Source organism: Tauraco erythrolophus, chromosome 3 (genome assembly GCF_009769465.1).
Source record: "Tauraco erythrolophus isolate bTauEry1 chromosome 3, bTauEry1.pri, whole genome shotgun sequence".
Classification (NCBI taxonomy): Eukaryota; Metazoa; Chordata; class Aves; order Musophagiformes; family Musophagidae; genus Tauraco; species Tauraco erythrolophus.
Window position 1 is genome coordinate 80,741,572 of NC_141467.1, and position 19,064 is coordinate 80,760,635.

General features: G+C 36.5%; 1 protein-coding gene across 1 annotated transcript in view; it reads right to left on the reverse strand.

The window, feature by feature from the left end:
* STK3 (serine/threonine kinase 3) overlaps positions 1-19,064 on the reverse strand; it is a 153,943-nt gene that overhangs the window by 61,629 nt on the left and 73,250 nt on the right. The window contains 2 exon segments of the mRNA XM_086609491.1: positions 11,052-11,177; positions 13,664-13,801. Coding sequence (XP_086465617.1) covers positions 11,052-11,177; positions 13,664-13,801 — 264 coding nt within the window.

The following is a 19,064-nucleotide window of genomic DNA, read 5'->3' on the forward strand; positions in this document are numbered from 1 at the left end:
GTGACAATAATTGGCTAGCAATGTGAAAGAGAGAACTAATGACAATCCAGTTAATGAATTATAAAATTCATATGTAATACCAATATTTGAAAACATTAATGGGAAATCCCACTTCTTTCCGAAGTTTGATTTAGATTATATAAACAACATCACAGCACTTCAGACATAACGTGATGCACTATAAGCATTTTCTCAAAAAAACCCAAAACAAACCAAACAAACAAAACACAACAAAAAAACCCACAAAAAACACACAACAAACCACCCAAACTCCAAAACCTTACAAGGTTTGACAGTTTCTATTTCTTACTGAACTTGTTCCGTTCCTTTCCTTTCCTGTTATTTCCCGACACAGCAGACAATTCGCCTCTAGTCTGGACATAAGTGCACGAGCCAGTGACAGAGCCTCAGCACCTGTTTCTCTAATGGTTGGTCTAAGCAGATCCTGAGAATCGTCGTTAGTAGCAATACTGATACACCAGCTCCTGAAAATTATCCTATTACGTCTCAACTAAGAGATACAAAATAGATCTATTTCTTATTCAGAGAGTGTGGCTAACAGCACAACGTACTGGAACCAGGATACAGATCTAAATCTGTGATTAAAATTTCAAATGTCAAAAGAACCATTATTTTCCGGATTATAATTTGTAAAAATATTCAAGTTCTTAATTTGCGTTCTTTCTGGGTTTTTTAATTGCGTTCTAAAACACCATATTTAGCCCTCTATCCTTAAAAAAATATGATCTTCCCAAAGTAACAAATAGTTTACAGCTACAACACTAGAGGACTGTGCCAGTAAATAAATGAGAATATTTTAGAACTGCTCCTCCTGGTGGCAACTTTAATTTTCTTTACTTCCCCCCCACCTCCCCCACCCCGCAATGTTCTTGGTAACCCCACAGGTTTTTACAAGTTATATTTCTCCCTTTCTAACAAGGGTACTCAGAAAGCAAAGTCCCAAAGTGTCTTTTTGCATCACATTTTAAAAATGCCAGAACAATTAAGTTATTATTTCCAAGTGCTTCTTTCAGTACTGCAATACAATGCAAAACTTGACTCACAACATGCTATTTCTCTCATTAAGCACTACAAATGTGGCATCTCTAATATACAGGCAGGCAAACCTATGATCTTAAGGCAGTTACATTTGATTTACAGATTTGCTGGACTAATATTAATATGCACTTCTAGAATATACGGTTCTAAGCTTACTAAAATTGAGATCAGAAATGAAATAAACATTTTCCTGAGGCTTAAAAGTTTTATTTTAGAAGTCAATGGGGAAAAAAAAGTGATGGCTTACAATAAGAATAGGTATAAAAAGGAGTCCTAAGTGACCATTTTCCTATCTTCTGCCTCATTAAAAACATCGATATTTTATTTCTTCAGTCAAATCAAGTATCTGGATTTGTTCCAAACGATAGTATTTCATTTTCCAGTCTAAGAGTGTCAAAAGCCTTTTTCTTACTCTTGTCTCTCAGCAAAGAGAACAGTTATCTTCTAGGACCTAGAAAACTAATGATCACAAAAGCCCACCTTAGTAATAAAGACAACAGTTGTCCCAAAAAAGGAATTTTGATCAATAGAGTTTTCCCAAGATCAGGAATGATACACTGAGAGAGAGCAATAGAAATTTTTTTCAGGGCCTGTATATGCTCCAAAATAATTAATTTTGTTGGTTAAGTCAGATAGCTTCCAGAGCTATCATTCCAGTATTTCTCACAAATATGAGATTTAGCTAATACAGCAGTAGACTATACTGCATCTGAAAAAGTAACTTTATAAAAATAGTCAGTGGATCCAAGTTATCCGAGTGCACATTTAGAAGAGAGATGAAAGCGATTCCTTTGTACAAATTCTGATTCGTGCTTTACCAGTCATAAATATTGATGTAGAACTTCTGATCTGTTGTTTAAAAAGATAAACTCACTGATTAAATAAAAACAAACACAATCACAATTTTAACCACGAAAAAAATATAAGATATTAAAGCTGAAGTGTCATGTTCTCATACTGTTTATGAAAACAGATCCAAGAATCAAGCAATAAAACCAGCTAACTCTGGAACTAAACTGTCTGCCATTCTCTTGTGTACAAGTAATAAGCACTAAACTTGCATTCGACAGGTGTTTCTGATACATCAGTAGACAGCAACAGAAAGAGCACACAAGAGAGCACTACTACCTCTTGAAATGCTACAGACAATAGAATAAGCTACAGAAACTCCGAACAACTCTGAACAACAGCATAAAGTAGAAGTAAAACATTGCCCTGCAACCCTATGGGACTAACTGATTGGATCTCCTTATTTACCAAAGTTAGTTAGCAGGATAACAAAAGCAACCCTTAAAGCAAGAAAACGCAATCAGAGAGACTGATTATCAGGACAGCCAATTTGAAAATACTTCAGTGGAAACAAAACACAAGACTTCACAATATGCTTGTAACATAAAAGAGTTCATCATCACAGGAGTTTTCTCTGAAAAGACAGCCATGCACATCATACCTGAGTTTATATCATGACAGAAGCGAATGAGTCAAGGTAATAGAGATAAATGGATTTTTCTGTTGCATTTTTATCATTCGAAGGAAAACAAGGGATGAAGACTGATAAAAAAAACTAAACAAGAGAAGCAAGTATGACAGCTTGACTTTAAAAGCTCTTTAACTATGGTTTGTGCACGTAAAAAGAGCACTAGAGGGCACCAGAGACAGCTAACTGGGCTGCAATATCTTAAAGGAAGATTTACATGCTGGCAAAATTTAGTATCCTGTAAAATAATTTCATTTACTATTAACACCTCATCATCACCTTTGAAAAATGTGGCTGTAGTCACAGCTATCTTTTTGTAAAAGCACTGTAGTAGCTACATAAACACATAATATAGTTTGGTCAAGAACAAGGACTTTGTAGAAGTTCCTAGCGTGTACAAAGCCCGACTACAACCCGAGTATCTGCTTAATACTGAGCACACAGTTAAGCTTAGACCCATCAGGAAAACAGGTAGAGACTCACCTATCAGCACGCACTCAAATCTTGCCAAATTCAGGAGACATATACCACGAAACAGCGTTCAAGCTTGTTTTCTACCTCCTTCTAATTAATATACCTAGTAACAACAACTTGCTGCTCACAATTGCCTCCCTATGCTTACTCTTCCTGTAATCGGTTTCTGGCTCTAAATTGCTGTGAATTTTAACAATATGCTCTTAAAGAGCTGTTTATGCCCCTTGGGCACCTATTTTTCACTCGACAAAGTCATTTTTACGTATTTCTAACTTTAGGATACTTAAAGGACTGCAATCAAATTTAATTAGCACATATGTCAAGTGTTCTTTGGCTTAAAGGAAAAATGCTATGAAAACAAAGTTTTAACACTGTGTCATGCAAAGTTGCATACATATATACAGATACATAGATACTCATATACATACAAACACGAGAGACGTGTGAAAGTAAATATAAAAACCTTCAGAAAAATACTGCCTAGTATTTAAATATAGAATAACTCAAGTGATTTACTAGTTCCTTTAAAATAACAATACAAATACTGTAAAGATACAAATACAGTAAAGATACAAAGGCATAATTATAGCAATCACTTCTTCGGGTCTTTAAAGACAGATGCCAACTTCTCATAATTAATAAATGATTAACCAAAGAAACTTTTGTATGAACGAATAAATAAGCTGACATGATCCTTTGGAGTCCCTTCCAATCCCTAACATTCTGTGATTCTGTGATATAGGAATAATTGATTATTGGTGGTTGGCCAAGTTGTTGATAGTTGTTGACCACCAAGTGTCTAAGAAAAACAAAAATGGAGTACTGAAGCAGCAATTCCTTGTTTGAATATTCTAAAATAATTAAGCATTCCTCATATCATAGAGACATTAAAATGTAAAAGAAATCATACAGGAAGAGCTGCTTGTTAGCTCATTCCTTTAAAGATCCACAGAAATAAATATTTAGACATGTTTCCTGTGAGCTGCCAGGCAACGAGTGACTTTACATTCCCATAATACAGCTGTGCAGCCTCAGAACCCAATTCAGATCACAACTCAAAAAAACGCACGAGAGAAGAGATTGGTCATGTTTAGTAATGCCTGAACTAACATTTAAACTTTGATATTGAGATTAACCTTCTGCAGAATCGACCACTTGCAATTTTTACTTAATTAAAAAAATCTGTACAACTACCTCAGCACCTATCAAAACATGTCAGTTTGTCAGAAGGCATTCTCATCACGCAAGCAGCTCTCCTAACAGGCATAAAATCAATTCAGAGCGCACTATTTGTAACGATATTATATCTCTGGGACGACACAGACATGAAGACTGTGTTCAACCTGGCCAGTTATTTGCAGCTGTATAACACAAAGGTTTAAACAGCAAAAAATATTTACACTACAATTGACAACTTCCCGTACTATAAAATGCTCACAGAAAGAGCTGAAAATGAAAAATAACAATCAGTTTTAGACATGTGACACTTCCTCACTCAAAGGAAAACAACCCAAATTGATCCTGAAAATTACGCACACAATTGTGAAATCTTTGCATCTGATTAATTCTCCAAAACCACCCACTTCTCTCCACCCTACTTTCAGTTATGTAACTCACTTATAACCGGAGTGCCCATTACAATACATATATGGCTTTAAGAAGGAATCAAAGCTATAAAAACTTATACAAATGTAACTGTTAGGGTTAAGTTTGGTTTCCTAACAAAAGGAACATCATAGTTAGAACATTTTACACCTTTCTTCTTGATGGGTCCCACAACACATACCAGTGTGTAATGAGCACAACTGCTCACGCTTTACATAGGAAATTCTTAAGAGTTTAGATGAATAAATTCAAGACCCTGACAGGTTAACTGAAACCGTTCTTTTTCCATAGTGTACGGACTCAATCCACTGCCTGGGAGAGACCTTTAACATTGACAGACTATACTTAACACTATCATCAATATTTGCTCTTGCTTTTAGGTGTTATTAAATATGCATTTCTCCAGGATTGAGTCTGCCTTTGCATTTCTACAGTGAGGACTTCCCAGTGATATCATTGGGAAAAATCCACTTCTAAGGTATGATATTTCAAAACTTATGTGCTGGTGACTATTACTTTCCAGCTGAACAGTGACTCCAATTCTACACACAATCTGAAAACATTTATAGACATTAACATACGAAGAAATATACGAATGACTTACTGTCATTACTACTACGCAAGGTAAAATAGGGACTGTCGTTATCTCTTTCTAAAGCTGCTGCCATCATTGCGTGTTGGCTTATCAAAACCTGTATTATCATTTGAACTGTATGTTAATGTTGTCCTGCAAACTACACACGAGCAGTCCTGTATTTCTTCAGGGTTCTGTGGAAACTGGTACATAATAAGGACGAATGCACAACAGTTATTTATTTTTATACTTAAATGCTGGACTGCTGACTTCATCCACTACAGTACACCAAACTGGCACTCATATTATCTATTTCCCTTTCCAAGAAGGGAAAGAATAAACACTCACAAGTGTAAAAAAGAATTGGTTTATTGTTTTTCTGGCAGTTCCCTAAGTAAGTTTCAAATTAAATGAAAGATATAATCTTTGAGCTTATTCTGAAATTAATAACTATTTCAAATTGAAGTGGAGGCTTTTATGGGGTTTGTTGGTTGGTTGGGATTTTTTTAAATGACAAACACAAATGTTCTAATACTTGCATTTTATTCTTCTGGTTTTTATCTTGGTTTCCTGTACTAACTGGTATGTCCATTGATCAATCTCTGTCTAGTACACTTCAAAAACTAAAATATATGCTGTTCAGAATTTCACTTAATTCAGGCCTCAGTCATTCCTACACATTGCTCAGGAGTCTTCTAGCACACAGTATGTAAGTAACATCAATTCAGGAAACATAGCACAGAAAACTTCCCTGATTAAATAAAAAATTGTAACAGCTTGTCCTCTCGTTTCCTAGTTTAGCTGGTTTTGTGCTTTTAACCAATCAGAATCTTCAGTTGACTGCAACTGGACAAAATGCTGGTGTCATCTCTCAAACGAATCTGGAATTTCTTACAGTGATATTGCATTGAAACTCAGTTGCAAGACATGAGAAGTCTGTATTACAACCAAATGGTTATTAAAACCAATTCGGAACAAGATTCGTTCCGCATTGTGACAACATGAAAGCTATTCACAGGTCACTACCAAACACGGAGCTTTGACAAACTGTATTTGTCAACAAGAAAATCCCTCCTCCTCACCTCCCCACGAGTATTCTTCATTTCCCTCACTTGTACCCTCACTTTTAATATTAAAGCTAATTATTTCCTAACTTTTTTCACTCAAGGCTTACCAAGCAATACAAAATTATTAAAGGCATATATTTACTGCTAATGAATGTCATACTTATTACCAAATATCACATTAACAGTTTTAACAAAAGTAAAAATTTCATCCTAATTACAAAACTTACAACAGATTGTTTTTTAGAATCATAAAATCATATGAAAACTTCGGGAATTAAAACATTTCAATAGCATACAAGAACATACACAAAAATATTTTTAAAAGTAGGAACAAAAATCCCTTTTTACTTCATCTTTTTATAAGGGCAAACTTTTGAAAAAGTTTAACTGTTCAATATAAATCTTACAGCAAAAATACTTGGACATTATCTTATCCATTACAAGACATTTCTACAGTAGTAAATACATGGTAGCTTATAGTCTTTGATAAAGCTGATGGAGCTAAAGGTAAAAAAGGCACAAAATCTCTCCAGAATAATCTTCAGGAGTAATGAAATTTATCTATCCATGATCAGGATAAAAATTACAAAATTATCACACTGACAAGCATCACTTCCCACACTGCCAGCAGCACCAGCTAGTACTTCCCTTTTGTCTGCTCCACTTATAAGTAGCATAACTTCTTCTCATCTTTCCACATGGTCTTTCTCTACCTTTGCAACTTCCTCCAAGCTCAAAGAGATCCATTTCTTACCCCTACTACAGGTTACAAGAATGACACAAACTATTTTTAAAAATTATCTATTTTCTCTTCCATAAGCAAAGCTGGTCTTTGCTGGAGAATTACAGTTAAATTCCCAATCACTTCATCGTGGTATTACAAACGCATCCTCTGAATTACTGTTGCTTCAAATACACACACTTAGGTCTGTAGCAAATATAAGACAGCCTGACTTACCTTAGCCCACAATGAATTTGAACTACAGGCTATTTGTGTAGCCTAGCCTACTACTGGACCTCTCTCACGGTAAACAAACCAGACATAACATAGTAAGGATTAACCTTTTTGTGTTTTCCCCAAAGAAAAACAGTTACAATAACCTGTTAAGTAGAATTAGAACGTGCAGTTCAAGCAGTTACCACACCTTCGCAATATGCAGTAACCACTCACTTGAAATGTTAAATTTGTCTTCTTATGCTCTAAAATATTAAGGGATAGTTTGCATTCATCTATTTTGTGCTTTTTAGTCAGCCCACCTTTAGTGTCACCGTAAGTCCATCCTTCACAAAGTTTACTTTCCATTACATTAGACCTATAGAGGCAGCCAGCTTATCTTGCTGAGAAAGCAAACAACTTAACTCCAAAATGCAACTGCAAGGGCTTACGTAGTTAAGTCCAAATGCAATACATATTACGCACTCAATATCCAGGATCCATCTCTCTCAATATTCCCTGCAAACATCATTTGGCATTATTTATTAATTTCAGTTAATCGATTATAGCCCCTAAGTCAGCATCACCATAGAAAACTAAAAAAGAGTACAAGACATCAAAATACTAAGGATAATAAAACTATTTCTAAAAGAAATTCAATAATTAACTCTAAGGATATCTTACAGCATAATGCGCAAGTTCAATGTTTTTGGTCTTTTTTTTTTTTTTAATAATTCTAAAGCCTTTTACGAGTACAGCAGTACAAAGGGCTCACCCTAGCAAACACAGCCTTCTTTTCAAAACGTCCATATTGCTAAAGTTTTTAACCAGATTCTTTCATCTTTCTTGCCTATTTGTCATCTTAAATTCTCATTTAGTGACCCCTTCACTCTAAGTAACACTACTACTAAAGTTCATTTTCCAACTTCTCCTTCTGTCTCTCCTTATGCTGAAGTCACAATCATCTTTTTATTTTCCTACCACCTTTCTTTTCTGAGCCAGCTAGTCTCATCCACGAGCCCCCTTTCATGGCCTTCTCTTCTATCCCTTCATTCTGTACTGAGAAGTCAGCGTTGCCTCAAATTGACCTCTTCCATTACTCACCTGTTAAGTTTTCAAACTCCTTTATTCTTTTCTCAGGTCTCCTGCTACTACCAGCAGGGCTGCCTCCAGCCCTTTGCAAGACTGTCATCATTATCCTTTAAAACTCCTTTACATCATGATCCCAAAATTGAGCAACGTATGCTAATGCTGAGCCTCCCATGCTGACTAATCTTCCATCTCCTCTGCCTGTGCTTCTCGTAATTCACTCTTTCTGCCTCATATTTAAGGGTAATTTCTTTCAAGCAGAGGCTGACTTCTCATTCTTGATTTGTTGATGCTCATGCACTGGTATACAATTACAGCCCCTAAAATTCTGTTAGTCTAAGTAAAAAAACGACAGACTTAGCATTTCCATAGTCTACAACTGCACTTAAGAGCAATGCCACCCTGCAGCAAAGGTGGCAAATGGCATCTCAGACTGCATTAGGAGTGCTGCCAGCAGGTGGAGGGACGTGATCCTGCTCCTCTGCTCAGCACTCATGAGGCAACACCTGGACTTCCCAGTGCAAGGGAGACATGGGTATACTGGAGAGAGTCCAACGAAGGGCCATAAAGATGATTAAGGGACTGAACTATCTCTCCTATGAGAAAAGGCTGAGAGCGCTGGGACTGTACAGCCTGGAGAAGAGAAAGCTCAAGAGGATTTTTCTCAATGTGAACATACATCTGAAGGGAAGCTGCAAAGTGGACAGAGCCAGGCCCTTGTCAGTGTTGCCCAGTAAGAGGACCAGAGGAAACAGGCCCACACTGAAACACAGAACTTCCCTCTGAACATCAGAAAACACTTTTTTTACTGTGAGGGTGACCAAGCATTGGCACAAGCTGCCCAGGGACATTGTGGAGTTTACCTCCTTGGAGATATTCAGAAGCTGTCTGGACATGGTCATAGGCAACCAGCTCTAGGTGGCCCTGCATGAGTAGGGGGGGTTAGACCAGGTGACTTCCAGGAGTCTCTTCCAACCTTGACCACTCTGTGATTCTACTCTCTCAGGCCTGTTAACCAAAGATAACTTCTCTTATTTTCATATTTGAGGCATCTATCTTTTACACTTCGTGATAAGCAGAGTCTTGCTGTCTTTTTAACTCATAATCTGTTCCCTGACTGCACCACAAAAGTACATGGCAAAACGCCCATGTACTGCAATGGTAATAGGAACAACAGATTCCTGCGCTAATCCTGGATTTGAGGTTCCCTTATACTAAACACTGAAGGGGGAAGGAAGTAAAAGATAAAATAATTTTTTTTTTTTAAAGTGCAATATTACATTCTGACTTTTGTACCCATGCAAGAAGCATGAAGAGTTGCTAACAGCTGAGGTGGACCAAACTTGTGTTGTACCCTTCCATGCAGTAGCAGGAGAGGGAAGGTGTATACCATGTACTAAGCTACCACGGATTGTTTCATTCCTGCCTGACAATCTGATTACCCATCTGAACCTCAGATTAAGTAATTAGATAACATACATAATTTTGGGTTAATACAAAAGACATCAACCACGCCCAAGTCTGTTTGAGGTCTACAGTTCAGAAGGCAATAGTAGGGAGGAAAGCATGCTAGTAAAGATACTAGGGTTTTATGTCGGTAATAAATCCATCTCTTCACAGATCCAACTACTCAGTATATCAAGTCACAATATCAAGTCTGCATGTCAAGTGACACGTTTCCACACAGGCAACATTTCCTAATGTAAAAAACAATAATACCAACCTTCCCTGCCTGTTTTACTGACTAAGCAAACATAATCCAGAGTAAACCATCTTTATAAACATAAGCTATCAATACTCTTAGAACAGAAAACATCCAGCGAACAAAAGGCCATACTGTCTGTTGCAATACAAAACACTCCACAGAATCTGCTTGGAAAGTATTCCTATATATAGATCATCACCTAACACTTTATAGCACATTACAAGGATTCTACAGTTTGGGACAGGGCACACGGCATTACTGCACTGCTCTTTTCTGTTTGCTCAAAGCTGTAAGATTTCTACTAACATTCCAGCCTCTGTCTTCTCTGTGTGTTATTCCTAAATGACCTTGGCTCTCATTGTACATGTGGCAACAGACGTCTTTGAAGCACATACTGCTGCATTGCACAAGACTGCCCTAAAATAAATCATGGAGAGTAATAATGCCAGGAACACTGACTTACTCCTAAAAGTGCCAAACAATTCTGAATGCAATCTCTTTATCATACAACCTGCTCCTCTCCTCAAACATATGCTGACAACGTCATCTGACGAACAAAATGCTGTCACTGTTCTCACTTTATAGGTGTAACTTGATTCAAACCATATTGTAATCATTACTTACTGTGCTTCATAACTATCCTGTTTATTAGACTTTAAAACAAACAAACAAAAGCAAACCAATAAAAAAAAAGCTAAGTGCCCTGAAATGAAAATTAAACCACTTGTCCAGAAGCCCCCATGTGAAGGTAGAATCTTAACGGTTTTGTTTTCTGGGCTTTTTTCATGTTAGTCTGAACAGCTGAAGTTGACATGGTTTCTTTTCCCACCTCCTATAAAAACGTTTTACTAGGACATTTCATGGAGTAATGCTGAAAGCTGGCTCATACAGCATTACTCACAGCAGCATAATCCATCACAAATAAGAGTGGAATACTCAGCACTCATAGGTTAAAAACCAGAAACCTGGTAAAGAGAAGTATTCGAACATCAAGTACAGGAAGTAGGGAAAAAACAGGAACTTATCTATAAAGTACAGATAGTTATAGGAAAAAAAATGGTACACACTGAATTTTCTTCCTCCTCTTCTAGTTCTCTCTGCTGTTCCTCATGTCGCTTTGCCTTTATCTCCATAGCTTCAGTGATCAGGTCTCTTAAAATTGAAACTGGTTTGGCATTCTTAATAAATGTATGCTAGGGGGAAAAAAGTAATTAAATTATGCAACATCACTACAATAGTTATTATTACAAGTCTTATTCAACACCATAGATGTCAGTGATAAATAGTATTTTACATTATACAATAATTAAAATCTACACTAAGACAACATACAATATCTTTCAGTTGCTTCATAACTAAGATTTTACTTTAACTATTTTTAATAACAGCAAGCCTTGGAAAACGCAATCATATAATAACTGTTTTATACTTAAAGATATAACTGTCCTAAGGAAACATGCAGCAAAGAGTAAATAAATGGAGTGGTGATTTTATGACATAGAAAAATCAAACTTTTTCAGATATTCAGTTACAGAATTTAATTAATCTTAACAAACTGACAGAATACATTAGTGGCTGTAAGCAGAGCAACTATAGCTGTCTACTTCTACAAACCTGTACTTTATATGTCATAAAACGTTTCCTGGTCTATGATGCTATAATGTGGAACAAGTAAAAAAGAAAATGTTACTTTTAGCAGGAAGATTAATTTTTAATTCAAGGTCATTTAAAACATGATTTCTTCCTTTTAGACAACATGTGCATGATACCATTTACATTCATTTTGCTGTCTAGTAAACACCTGCTGCTGCTCTTAGAAAAATTCTGATTTTTGCATCATTATATGCAAATACAATTTAGGCAAAACGTTACCTACAAGCACCTCAGAAATATATTATTAAATATTTAAAAATTTTCCCACAAAGAATAGAATTGATGAAGCCTAGTGTCTTACACTTATTATCTGTCTTCTCCCTTGATAAATTAATTCAATTACTCCCCTTTTTCCTCCACGACCTTTTCCCACAAGCAGTACTTTCATTCTCACTCACACACACACACACACACACAGAACCTCCAGCTCCATCACACATGCTTCAAATTCCAGCTGGGGTAAAAGGCAACGCATACGTGTGCTGGACACAGTATTCAGTTTTCCAGCCAGTAAGCACGTGGAAAGAGGAACACTGAAGCTTTTTTTTTTTCTCTGCCTTTTTTTTTCCCCCTCCTCTTATTTGCATGCATTAATGCAAGCCTTTTCTATCCAGCTGCTGGTCTTCAGCTAACCATACTAACTTCAAACCTTTAAGGTCTCAAGTACTGATTTATACATCATATGAAAATCTGTAAAGTTCAATTTTTACTCTCCTTTCAGTCTACATTTTGGTGTTCTCACAGTGCGGAAAATAATACGACTTATGAATTTGACAATCTATTACTGGAAACAACTTTGTAAAATTGTTATGTTCTCCTTGCAGTGACATTCACCGGAATTAAAATTTTAAAAGAGGCTATTGCCAGCTGAAGACAGAATAAATCTAGCATGAGCGTCTTACAGACAACATTTTGGAAGATCTGATTATGTAGACTGACAAACAAAGAAAATTAAGAATAGTATTTACCAATAGTAGTGAAAAGCATAAAAGAACACTAAATTATCCAAAAGTTTAATGAATCAGGAAAGTAAAAGGAGCAAAGGACTTAGCAAAATTTTTCACTTCTGTCCCATTACCAAAGCAAGCTTATTTACAGGAAATTTTAGATTCCACTTCAACTATCATGGAACCTATTATGATTTTTCTATAATTTTTTTCTCCCACCTCCTCTTTCACTAACTTTGTTCTTTGTTTTTCCTCAGTTACCTGTAGGCTTATTATGACAGCCCTGAAGGCAATGGATAACACAAATACAGGACCAAAGGAGAAAACTTTCTTTGTATTTTCTCTCTTACACGCATTAAAATGCAGGGCCTCTATAAAATTATGTTCATTTCACAAAGACTAAATCTTTCATGATAGATAAGTCCCTCCTGTTTGATTTTTGTAGTTCTTTGAAATGTCTCAGCTTTATTTCTATCTCAGTACCAAAAAGATCCAATTGTTAAATTTCTGCAGCTACTAGAAGCTCAGGCCAGGAAGTGGGCAAAAGCCTGGCACACCCTGCCCTGGCTCCATAGGGTCACACTGTCAACTGTGGCTCAAATTTAAAAGTGTCCACTTGGTATAACTCAGCCCAAGAACAAACTCCTTATACTATCCATCTGCATCAGATCCTTCTAGGACACAAAGCAACCTGTCTGCTTAATTGGACACGACCAGAAGGGCAGATTGAATATACTTCATGGGTGGTCCGTATTGAGGGTAACCTGGGCTCAATTCCTTTACTTAACACTTGCATAAAGCCTGAAATCTATCGAGGGCCTCTAACCACAAAGCAAGGATCCAATTTTAATAGGAATAAACAGCCCTCAACTATGGAAAGAGTAATTCATTTTTAGAAGTGGCAAAGGAGAAATAAAATGGGTGTAGAGATACAGGAAAGACCGCAAAATGGAAAAGACATAAGGCATGACAATAATTAAAATGAGATTTGCTCTCAGAAATTTTCACAACAGTTCTGGCTTGAGACTAGAGGAAAAAAGTCATAAAACTTGCATTTCCTCAGTAACTTAAATACTGACCTGTAGCAGCTGTGTTGCTGTAGCTCTTTGTTCAGGATTTTTCACTAAGCATTTCTTCACAAAATCTGTGAATTCATCAGACCAGAGCTCGGGCTTCCGGAAGGTTGGAGGGGGATTTGTAGGAATCATAAAAATAGCCTAGATAAAAATCAAACAACAGCAGCAAGTTTAAACAAAACACATCACCAGAGCACTGAAGCCAAGTAAACGAATTGCTTTATCCACCTTTCTTATCAGGCTAAGAATCTGGAAAACAAATTTTAAGTAAGCTAGGATTTCCACTCAGATCGAGATCCAGGAAGCAAATCCATCTGCTACTAATGTAGCTACTTCCCATTAGATTTTCTCTGTTTAAACTGTATCCCATTGAGCACATCACTTGTTATTTTATCTATTGCTGTTTATCAGTCTCAAGAGACGACTTTGTTCTTTGGGCAATTCTTAATAGAAACGATGGCATGGCTTGTTTAAACACACAAGTATAAAGTTGCTGTGAAAAGTCAAGTTCACCTTCTTCTCACTTACCTGCATTTAGTTTTATAGGAGAATTTCTTAGGAAATTAGGATTACTATTTCCTTTTGCGTTCATAATTCTGCAGATGTAGTTTTAAAACTTGCTAATAAGATTCAGAAATGTATGCTAAAAGACCGAAGAGAACACTAAAAGGTGACAAAAATAAATAATCAAGTAACTTGTCTACTAGCAGTGAGAATTTACTTGAAATAGTAAAGGCAGCATTTTACCTATATAACAGAAAGTTCACACTGTTGAGAACCATATGCAGACAGATTTTTCAACTGGGAAAAAAGATTCATACTATATTAAAAACACGTTTGTCTTACTTAAGATTATACATATTGTAGCATTTTCTTTATGATTTTTTCTAGGTTTTCTTCTAATTATAGATTTACACTTGTAGGGGAAAAAAAAAGCATTACAATTCTGAGAGACTATTGTAAAATAATTGGAAATTCTGAACTTCTGTGTGTAATCTCTCAAATGGATTCAGTACCATTGCTTAAGACTTACATGACAGCAACACACTATTCAGAATCAGGTCTACTGACAGAAATAATAAGCTATTATTTTCTTCTAAAACCAGGTTCAATTCAACCATATTTTCCAAAGCAAAAAGGAGTAAAAGTTCTTCATTTGATTTTCTACAAGCATAGGCAGAAAAATGTACTTAGAAGAGGGGAAAAAAAAAATGAAACGAGAGATTATGCACACTGTTAGCATAGCAGAGGCACCAGAAGGTTCAGCCCATGTTTGAAACACAGGGAGAAGGGAGAGGGAATTTCCTGAAATTTTATCTGTAACTTCTTAAGAAGTCTGATTGGCCTTGAAAGTTGGTTTAACTTGTTCAAACCCTCATTCTAAAATACTTCTCATATGCTGAAGAAAAGCAGAACCCATGCAAAATGAGGCAAAAGCTGTTTACTATAATTTTACTGAAAAATTATTTCAGTACTGAATAGTATACTTTAATTCAAATACTTAAACATTTAGAAAACTCAATTCATTATCTGTCTAATACAAGAATTAAAAGTAGAGACTCAGATATTTTGTTTAATAAAGATGTATACTACAATAGCTTTATATTTTCAGTGGGCAGCTGTGCCAAACTAGTATATGAACTCAGACAGGAAACATGGCACTCTATTACCCTGTAATTGGCCTTTACCTACTTCACTTGTGATACAAGATTAATTGCCAGTACAAGTGAAGTGCTTCTGGTATAAAGCAGTGGCTAACAAATTCAGCTGTTTCTGTCCTTGAAAGCAATGATCTCTTTTGAACTTTGAACTGATGACTTTTAATCTTATCTTTAGCTACTCTTAACAGCTAGCTCTGCAGTAGCTATTGGAAACACATGGCTGTAACAGAAGACCAGTAACTTCTGTTTATGCAGCGTCAAAACACAAACCTTCTGTTTGATAATAAACATTGACCTGTCTCTCCGCAGGTAAGTAAAGCTTAGTTTCAGAGTCCTACTCAGCTCTACGCTCTGGGGAAAATATTTGCCTTTGCCAATTATTTTCGTCAACTACACAGCAGTTAAGAACCACAGCAAAGAAGTGACTTCTTTATAATTCACAAAGGACAATGAGAAGAAAGAGAGAATTCATGAATCATTCTTTTATGGCAGGTAATAAAAGTCACAAAAGGAGATATTCAGGAGCTAGAGTTAGGGTCCTAAATCCACATTTACGCTTTGTATGTTTGTTGAAAAATATCTACTTCAGAAACATGCATGTTTACTTAATGCTTACACTGCAGGCTTTTTTAAATCTTGATATGTGACGTGAGCTATGTTAGCTGAAAAAAAAAAATAAGATGCATTTTTGTAATACAAGAAAACATATAAAAATTAATTATTCCCAAAGTTTAGTCCAACTTATTAACTATGCCACGCACTTGCTAGCATGTACCTCTCCCCTCCTGCTCTCAGCACTCCCTTTCGTTAACTAGCCTGAAAGGCTGGTTTTCAATTTCATTCTCCCCCTCTACTTCCTCGTTTTGGCTTGCATATTTCTCTGCACAAAAGTTAAGCTCCCTGTCTCTTTCAAAACTCTCTATGATTTAGCTTCCAACTACTTCTATTTCCTTCCAAGAAGCTTGCAAAGCAGTCACTGGAGAATTATAAAACTAGTCTCAAATCTCCAGGAATAAAACCAAAATGCTTATCTGACAGGAACTTATTCCTCTTTTTTTGCTTCTATTTCTTGTCAAATAGATCTTTTCTATCCTAAACGAACTCTGTCCTATTTTAAAACAAAACTAAGCTGTTTCAGTCACTCTGTTCCATAGGTGCCAAGGGAAGCAGGAAACCTAGGGTTTTAATACTTCTTTCATCTTGCCCTGCATTTCTCCACTCCCTGTGTTCTCCCAAACTATTACCTGTACTAATTTTTTGCTTCCACTCCACTTACAATTTTCTCTAAAAGTTTCCCACAGCTATTGGGATTAGTTCAGCTCTCACAGTAGGGCTGATGGCAATGCTCATACAGCCAGCATTAGGTAACTGTCGCTTAAAAGAAAAGCCAAATCAAAATAACAGCACCAGCTAGCACTGAACATAAGCTACTATCCACCTAATTACACGGGCTGAACTGGCAGCAACAACTGCAGGAAACATTAGGAGGAAATTGTTCAACAGACGGGGCAGGTTCTGACATGCTACGAAAGCACTGGGGCTAATTTTTCTCTCTCACCTTCAACATCACCTTCCAGGTTTCCCCACATATCTGAGACAGACTGGCAAGTCTTACACTTACTGCAAGTAATGCATCAAATATACAGCCAAGGTGTTAGATGGCACAACTCAGTCTTCAGCTTTAACCGTTGAATCCTTTCAAAACAATCTCTAAGCTGCAAGATGTCAGAACTCAGGCTGAGGTGTTTGTCTTCACCTGTCTGTAACAGACAGCCCATTTCAAATTTGTCCTGAACTGGCCTTTCCACCTCTGAACCTTGAGCCCAACTCCCTACTTTGAATCATCTTCCATACATTTCTCTGAGGCAAGTCCTACACCCTGCACTGAAACCAGAATCCAAGGCAAATTACAGCATATACATGACAAAGGATGGGGAGAGTGGGATGTGGGGAGATACATCATCCAGGACAGCTTTCAGTAGCCACTTCTCAGTTGGGCACTGGACAATTTAACACAGTTTCTACCATAACTGTGGCCTGGAAGGACTTACCTGCCTGATGACCAGCAGTTGTGGTTAAGCTGAATACTGGACTGAGGACCATGTTTTAAATGAGGACCATGTTTTAAATGAGAGCTGAACTGTGCAAGTCAGTACATGATTTTCTTTTTATTAGTCTTAAATGGCCTAGCATTTTAAAAGGAGTCCAGGTTGAAAACATATTTTCAGTGAAAGTTCTCTTATGGACAGTTTTATTGGCATGAAAATGTAATCAGATGAATTAGGAAACGCCAAAAGAAAAATGAGATACTGATATACTGCATTTGGAATTTCCTAATCAGAAAATCCTTGCGGCTCATTCCTCCTGTCAGTCAGGGTAATACATCTGTATTTCACACAGCCCACAAACACATTAAATGACCAACAGTAATTTGGAAGAGGTACTATGTGTTTTGTGGTTTAGCTCCTTGAATAACTTATCTCTACTGCTTAGTTCAAATAAGTGACATGTAATAAATAGCAGGAAATCAAAATAATAACTTTTACTGTTATTGTTTGCCCGGTATCATGAATGCTACTGCAGGAGATAGTAAAGATTTTTATAATTTCCATGCTGTGAAGCTCCATTGCTAGAACCTACAGAGAGAAACAATTTAGAAAGAGGGTAAGGATACAAGACATTCACAAGCAGTTTGTGACTCCATAGTTTTGGCACCACAGCTATATTACTTAGTTTATCATTACATTTAAACTCAGTAACACATTTTAGAGTATGAAATTCTTTTTTTTTTGGGGGGGGAGGGGGTGTTAATACTGAATACTGTAACGTGTTATTAGCTTTAGAAACAAAGAATCAGCTGAAAGACACATTTTTCTCTTCTTTGTGATAGATGTCACTGAACTTCCTTCCCTTCTTGAATAGCCTTCGAAAAGCCTATTGAAACACCACTAATTATTCAATTACACAATTCAACAGCTGTCTAGAAATAAAACACCAGCATGGACAAGGAGGGTGAGTTACTAGCAGGTTCTACATGGGTTTTGTTTTGTTGAGCTTTTTTAAAAAAAAAAAATTAGAACTACAATATTGTTACCACAAAGTTTTTTGCAAAACTCTGTAACAGTTAAAAATAAAGTTACTGAGCAACACTTCATGTGTTTAAAGACAAGAAGTTCATTTATGATCTGCTTCAGTGTGAACAACAAATTCAGTTGTTAGAAGCACCCTAAAAATCACCAGCTTTCTCCTCCCATCTGCAAACACAGTAGTTGGTGAAGATCTAGTGCACTCACACTTTTTGCACAGAATTACAAACAGCTCTGGTTCCATCAGACATCTATCAGATATCTGATCCAAGGCAATTCTCAATATCTCCTGAGTTTGATAAAACCCCTAACTGGAATCTGAATGTGCAATTCAAAATGTTTGAAAAGCTTGATTATCTTTCTGTGCAAATATTACTCCTGTTAAAGCAGACAACACTAATTTTTACTCTTTCTTTTCAGAAACAAAAAAGTGGCTTCTCAGTCATGCACCAGTTCTCATTCATCCAATTATATCTTTCTTTGGGGAGGGGTGCAAGTGCTGCTCTCTACTCATCTCAGTGACAGGAGCAACATGAACTACAGAGAACAAGAAGGAACCACTCCTGTGCATTCAAGAGCCCATGCAGTAAGTGCTTCATTTTCACTGCCTGTCCATACCTAAGATACTTCTAACAGAGAAGTGGCCTGAAGAAACAC